This window comes from Mercenaria mercenaria, unplaced genomic scaffold (assembly GCF_021730395.1).
Source record: "Mercenaria mercenaria strain notata unplaced genomic scaffold, MADL_Memer_1 contig_4554, whole genome shotgun sequence".
NCBI lineage: Eukaryota > Metazoa > Mollusca > Bivalvia > Venerida > Veneridae > Mercenaria > Mercenaria mercenaria.
Window position 1 is genome coordinate 72,462 of NW_026462792.1, and position 7,587 is coordinate 80,048.

At 33.3% G+C, this 7,587-nt stretch overlaps 1 protein-coding gene across 1 annotated transcript; it reads right to left on the reverse strand.

Moving 5' to 3' along the window:
• Window positions 1-2,403: 2,403 nt before the first annotated feature.
• Window positions 2,404-7,208, reverse strand: LOC123523587 (uncharacterized). Its single transcript, XM_045301249.2, has 2 exons — window positions 6,962-7,208; window positions 2,404-5,001 (listed from the first exon to the last, which is right to left on the reverse strand). The coding sequence occupies exons 1-2, from the start codon at window positions 6,984-6,986 to the stop codon at window positions 3,323-3,325; spliced, it is 1,704 nt and encodes a 567-aa protein (XP_045157184.2). The 5' UTR covers window positions 6,987-7,208; the 3' UTR covers window positions 2,404-3,322.
• Between the last annotated feature and the right edge of the window lie 379 nt (window positions 7,209-7,587).

Consider the following 7,587-nt stretch of genomic DNA (forward strand, 5'->3'; position numbering starts at 1 on the left):
ATTATTCCACTATGTGTGCAAACAAGGCAATTCACGTGCTGTTCATACCCGATTTTTATTTTTGAAATGCTTTCCCAGGGACGCATATGTATTTCTGCGCAGATTGACATCTGGTATATGCGTCTTTTTGTAGCATAAAAGATGCAATCTAAACCATAGAATGTTTTGCTGTATCACTTACCAACGCCAACTGCGCTGCCCCCAACGGACGGTTATACGTCGTCCGAAATAATTTCACTCGATAGTGAACAACGATTAATTTTGATTTTAGAATTATAGAGAAACTATTTAGTATTATCTGAATGATAGTAGTGTACATACAAATTGAGTAAAGTACGACAATATGTAGAATGACAATGATGATGGAATTTATTGAATTCGACCACTGGAATAGTTGTAAACAATGTGTTGTGTAACAGTTCAATGTAATAAATCTTGAACTAACTTCCTCTGTATCATTATACATATAACCCATGTCTTATTCAGAGTCTCAGCGCCATTTACGGTTACACATATTACAATAAAGCTTAGCTAATTATTACAATAAAGCTTAGCTAATACATAAACGTGATGAATAACAAAAGGTATATACAAACATTTTTGTAAGTAATGATTAATTTATACATAGTACCAATATATCCAATAGAGTCTTAATTATATTGCAGATTTAAATATAAATTCTTTATCTAATGCTCAAATGATGTCGATCAAATTGTGACTGTATTAAACACAGTAAAATGTACCATCGATGCGTTTTGTTAAATATTGTCTACCCAAATTAATGAAAGTTTTATTCAAAAGTTATTGAGATACCGATGTATACTATGACCAGACCAGAAAATAGTTATAATTGGGAGATATCAAAATAGCTTATCGTGGATATTAAAGTTTAAAAGAAAATACTGAAGTTTCCGTAAAAACAATGGTCTTAAAAATACGACAGATCTACTGAGATCATAATCCGATTGTGCTTACTAGTTACCAAAATAAGACTCATACTGTCCAATTACCCAAAACTTCAGTCATATCAGGTGCCCCGCCACTTGTCATATTTCCTTCGATAAATGCTCACATTTACTCACATGGTTTTACTCACATCCTTATGCACTTAAAGAATGAAACGATATCGAACTTTCACCTGAGAAAATAGCATTCTCCCAGTTAAAGTTGACATGGTCCTCGCACCAGATAAAATGACGTTCTCAACGAAGAAATTCTTCTAGATTTCTACCTGTCCATTGACCTAAGTTAAACACTTGAGGCCACACTTCCTTTTTCAGCCTCTCCACACCGTTTTTTGTAAATACTCGTAGAAACTAGATTCATCTCTCTATTGTAGGTCAGCCTGCTCTCTGATAGTATTCACCATACTTCCTTTTGACAAAGAGAAACATCTCCCTTTTCAGGCAAAACCAAGAATGACGTTATTCAATCTTTATTCGTCTCACAGATAATCTGTGTTCAAAGGAGGATACTTGTGAAAAGATAATAGAGTCAGTCCATAGTTAATTCTCTTTACGGAAATACTATTTGAGTGTCAATCAACTACAAGAACTAAAAAGAAAAGCCACGTTCGTTCCAGGAACGTAGCTTGCCAAGACCGCCACCCAACAACAGTCTATGTTAAACAGACGATGTAAAACATAAAGACAAGAAGGACGAAACAAAGACATAAAGGAGCACTGCAGAGCACTGCCTTTGAACGGTCATTACCAAAAACACTGGATAATCTAAAGCGGTTAATGATTCTCCAAACCTCACTTTTACACCCGTCTATATTGAAAAATTACAGGATAGTGTTAATAAAAGTTATCCCGTCAGTTGTATCTACTACACATTCCATGATAACAGAATAGATGGTATGCAAAACGCAAAAATGCTGCTTTGGATTGACATAAAAAGCAATAAAATCAATATGAAATTTCTTTTGAAACAAAGAATATAACAAATCAACATAATAACAGCATATCCTGTTTTATTTGGTCTGTTCATAGGAGGAAAGGAAACCCTAAAGAACCTTTATCGCATGTTCCCAGTGCCTTTGTGGAAGATAGATCATTAAGAGATATACCATTAAGGACCAGACGAAACAGGCTAGAAGACAGATATCAAAGAATCTCATTCCTGGTGGGCTTTAGAAAAACTCGTTACCGTGGAGTCCTTTGTCTGTTCCGTCAGATACAATCAAACAGGAAAGCGTAGTATTCAAATGTGAATTAGGTGGAATTTTATCTTGTTGATCACATAAACGAATTTTAAGATTAGAAACTTGAGTGATGTGATTAGTAACCAGAAGGGCTCAGTGTGAAAACATCACTACTATGTAATAATGAAGGCGTGGAATGATGATGACGATATCACTGACCGCCTTTTCTGTTGGAAATAAAATATATATATAGAATGTAATTGTTGGAATACCTCTTTTATTCTCAATATTTTCTGTTCATACAAAATACATGATACAATGAGGAGAATTAACTTTCCAAATTGATTATAAGTGAAGGTTATAGCAGATACATATCTAATTTCAATTTTAATGTTTTATGAAAATCAAAATATATATTCGCATTAAGATATTGCTCTATCACATTAGTTATTACATCCAGTCTTAAAAAAGAATGAAACATTTAAATTTTGGATAGCCTTATTCATGTCGATCTTTTTTCCTATCTGAATACTATTTACAAAAAAATTATGTACATCTTTTATTTGTATATGAAATTACTAATCAGTTTAGAATTGTGACCACCTAATAATACCCTTTTCATAAACAATGTTTATATTTAATGTATTCAAAGAACACGTTTCAATCTCAAGTACTTAGTACATTAATAAGCTAATCGTTAAATAGTGCACAATAGCATCCTTTCAAAGTACAAGCTCCAAACCTAATATGAACTGAGCTATTTGGCTTGAAATCATGAGTTCTATTTTTTTTCCCTTCACTTTGACAGGCCACTTTCACTGACGCGAATTCAAGAACGTTTACCTAGAATATTTACAATGATACTAACATGATTGGTAATTAATCTAAACCATCCCCTGTCCTCCGAAAGAACAACGTTTATGTTTATGCTGAGTTAGCTTTAACGGACAAATAGAAGTAAACATGGCACATAATGTTTGACTTGGAAGGTTAACTATATTTCTAATTTTAATTTTTATTTGTTAGGTATCAAAAACATCCAAACATAGAAACAGAAGTTTATTCACTGATAGCTTATCGAAATTACCATGATTTTAATTTGGACAGCATTTCTACTCTGCATTTAGCTCTATGGAATCCTACATGGTACTCCTTGATTTCGGAGTTTTCGAAACATTAACAGGCCGTTTTCAAAACTTTCGATGTATGTCCATTTCTATACTGCAAGTCGCATAATGCAATCAAGTAATCCACATTTTGCACTAATGGTATTTCCTTCATAGTCACTTCCTCCATACCCTTAATAATGTTTTCAGCTTCTGTTATTTGTTCATTGGATACTTCCTCACAAGTAATGAAATCATGACCACAACCAAGTAGAACATACACTTGCTGACATTTTGCCAGCACAAGTCTCCTCAGTGTTTCTGTACTTTTCTTCTCGTTATGGTCTTCCTTAAAAATCTTCACAGATTGCTTTGCTTTCTCAACTGCTTCAAATCTATAGCTTCTCTCAGTTGTGTTGTTTCTATGGTCATGGCCTCGCTCACGCATTTTATCCCACATTGCCATGTAATATCTCGAGTAATCATAATACAGGAATCCTAATGACTCTAAAGGAAATCCTCTTAAGGTCCTGAAGTCGCATTCAAAACTTTTCTTGCCATTTTCAAGCAATTTTTTCAATTTGTCTAAAGAAGTATCATTATTTTTGACAAGACAATACCACGTGATATATGTAATGAGATTACATAACAATCTAAGTCCAAAATCATCTGACTTTAAAAAGCAAAATATTGCTTTCTTTAGACGGTTTTCTGCTGCTCTCGCATTACCCACATACAAAAAATCGCATGCTAACATGCCGCTTTCTATTGCTACATAATTAGGATTGTCATTTTCGAAGATGGCGTTATCATTCAAACACAATCTTTGAGTGACCCGTAGGGACAAATCGCGTTCTCTTTCTATTAGGCGCTCGTAAATTTTAACATCTACATTTTCAAATTTGTAGCACATCAAATTTAAAGCATGATCCACCAGATCGTAACTAGGTGGAGAAATTTGCTCCGGCGTTGACAAATTGAAATATATTTTTACTCCACAAAGTATGCATGCATCATACAACTCTAGAATCATGTCGTATCTGTTCTTATAAAAATGAAAAACATCTGGAATAAATAGACAAACAGTATTGTCGCCTGATCCACCGCAAATAATTCCAACTAACTCTATTACATTGTCTTCTTTTCTTTTGGCCGCGACGGCGGTACCACTTTCACCTTTTACAGCGAATACACCATTCTCACTTTTAACGAGAAATTGTCCATTTTCTGGTTTACACTCTTCATGTTCCGACTCAGAAACAATAGTTCCATAATTTGGTGTACCACATTTGCACACTTCATAAAGTTTATCGCTAGGTTTGTATTTAAATATTTCTTTATCAAAAATGCTTTCAAATGGACCAGAATAGATACAAACATTCTGATCTACGTTCTCTGTGTTGCTTAAAAGATCTTTTACAGAGTGATCAATCTCTATCAATCCTATATCTAAACTTTTTTCATCCAAAATTTTAACTGATGTCCCAAAATGGATAAACTTACTCTGACTTAACATTTTAATATCAATTTTGTCTGTATGAAGAGTAATATGACGATTTCTTAAACCATACACTTTTCCAGTTTTTACATCTCTGACATAAAAGGCGACGCTTGCGGAATGGTTCTCTGCAGATGCCTTAGTTTGGTCTTCTTTGATTAAAGTTTGAGTATCTGAAAATCCCTCATGCGACATAAGAGGTTGATCATAACTGCTAGATGCTTTTTCTTCACCCTCGGAGTCAGTCTCCTCTGAAAAGATGAACTTACATTTAAGAATTTGCTTCAAAAACCATTATTGAAAATGGGTTTAAAATGAGTTAACATGGAACATTTGAGGTAACATTTGTTTTATTTAGAAAATGTGTTAACTACAATTTACATTAACAAATTCACATCAACCTTTTTATGGAGAATGTTGATTATTTACAACACTTTCAGGTGAACGTTGCAATAAAGATGATAACATATATAAACCAATTCGCTGCACGTATTGACAATAAGTTACATAGTAGGTCTTAAAAATGGTTGGTGCATTGTATCCAATGACGGACGAAAAGAGGTCAAATGTTTCGAAAAACATTTTGTTTATTTGATCTGACCGCCTGTGAATTAGGATTGTATAAGGTTAGATAACACTTTCGTTAGTATTTAAAGTGGAAGGTTTTTTTTCAGTTTTTCTACGCTTATGATCACTTGAAAATCATGTTTAGGACTTCTCATGCTTAAGATCTACTATGTGTCAATATTTATACAGAACAGAACAGAACATACATTTTATTTGAATTAAGCATAAACAGCTCATCTTCTTTTATAATACAATATATTTGCATGCATACGAAAATGATAAGTATCCAAGCATTGAGTGAGAGTGAATAAAACCATTGGGCTACAATTTGGAGGATATTTTCTCCAACTCAGTACATATATATTTACACTACAGTACATATATATTTTTACACTCTAATGATATTTTCTAAATCTTTAAGGATACGCTCTCTGGTGTACAATTTCGGTGTATAAAAGGTTAATTGTATGCGCTTGTAAAATAACGAACGAAATGATAGAATGTGTCGTATCTGTCTTGACTCGTAAGCTAAATACTGTCTATTTTACAGCACATTGTATTGTGTTGCTCATAATGTACATAATTTATGATACATTCTGCAAAATACATTGTTTTGTATATAATGTACAAGAACACACCGAAATCCTTTGTATACGTTACTCGGCAGTGTTTTAAAAATTTTAAACTTAAGGTCATTAATGTAACTCCGTGCGCTCGTTTACGGCTTCATCAAAAATACACATTTGCACTAAAGTTTACAATATCTGCTTGGTAGCAAACAATTAAAACCTATCATATTACAGGTGCGCAAATAAAATGAATTATATTGAATACATGTAACGCAGTTATATCTGTATGCTTTGTAAAGAGTATCGGCGAAACTAGGTCGTTGGGATTCCAAGATTAAAGGACGAGAAACAAATATATCCGTAAAAGCACTGGGTGTGATGCTAAACTTTACCTTTGCTTACTAAATATTACGTATTGGAATACAACCAGTATTGTTACAGTGCTGTTATGTTTCATTTGATTTTTTGGAAATTTATAATTTTACGATAAAAAAAGAAACTTGTCTACTATTGATTTCATTGAGATGTCTGATGTAGATAAACTACTACAACATCGCAAATCACTTTTTCACACAAATGACATTAGATACCTACATAAACTAATCGAAGTACCACAAATGTATCTTTAGGGAGAATTAGTTCTAGCCCATTTAATTCTATTGAGATACTTTTAGCGTAGTATAAATGCATTTTTTCTAAGGATGTCATGAACGAGTTTGAGATACACATACAGTTTGTCCGGTTTAAATTTCATAACAACAGGCTTTCCTGAAATTCAGTTTATCTCGGGTATGTTAAATCTCACCAAAAGAACAACACAATAAAACTGAAATTGTGCATAACAACAAGGACAAACATATCTGTCATATGGATCATTTTAAACCGTTTACATTAATTTTTATTATCCCTAATATAAATGTCAAATTCAAATTTCCCATTAGTTTAACTAGGATAATATATCATATTCCCAAGTGATTTTATATCACATGCACAAAACCGTTATTTTCAATTTCTGCGCAGGTGATTTGATCCATAATTTCATATCATAACAAAATGTAAACTGAGAATTTCTGACCTTCTGTACTACAAGCTCCATCCATGATAGTATTTTCTTATCCCGTCACTCTAATATTTCTCCATACAGTCTGATTTTTCAAAATGTGTATTGTTAGATCGATTGTCTTTTTTTTTCCAGGTATTCATATACTCAGTAATTGCCTTGTAATATTTATAGATGATGGAAACAACCGGAATACACGAAACTGAAAGAGCTCATATTACTTTTTTATTGCGTTTTTGTAACCAACCTAACGACACGGAGATATAACACTATTAACTTGGAATATGGTGACTCAACATTGAGCTATGACTATTTATTTATTTGTGGAAGCAATCAATGGTTTATATATTCTTCCGCATATCAATTACTATTTTAAAACCTTGATCATTTATTACGTCAGATTATTAACTAATCAATAAGGCATATAGATTTTTTGTTGGGTGTAACGTCACACCGACAAAATTAAAGTTCATATGGTGACTTTCCAGGAAGACTCCAAATGCACCTCCATGCATGATTTTATCACGGTAGGGTACCTGGGTAGACCCACCGATCTTCCGTAAGCAAGCTGGATGGCTTCCTGAGAAGAAGAATGCAACATCCCGGGTGAGGCTCGAACGTACATCGGTGACTAGCAAGTG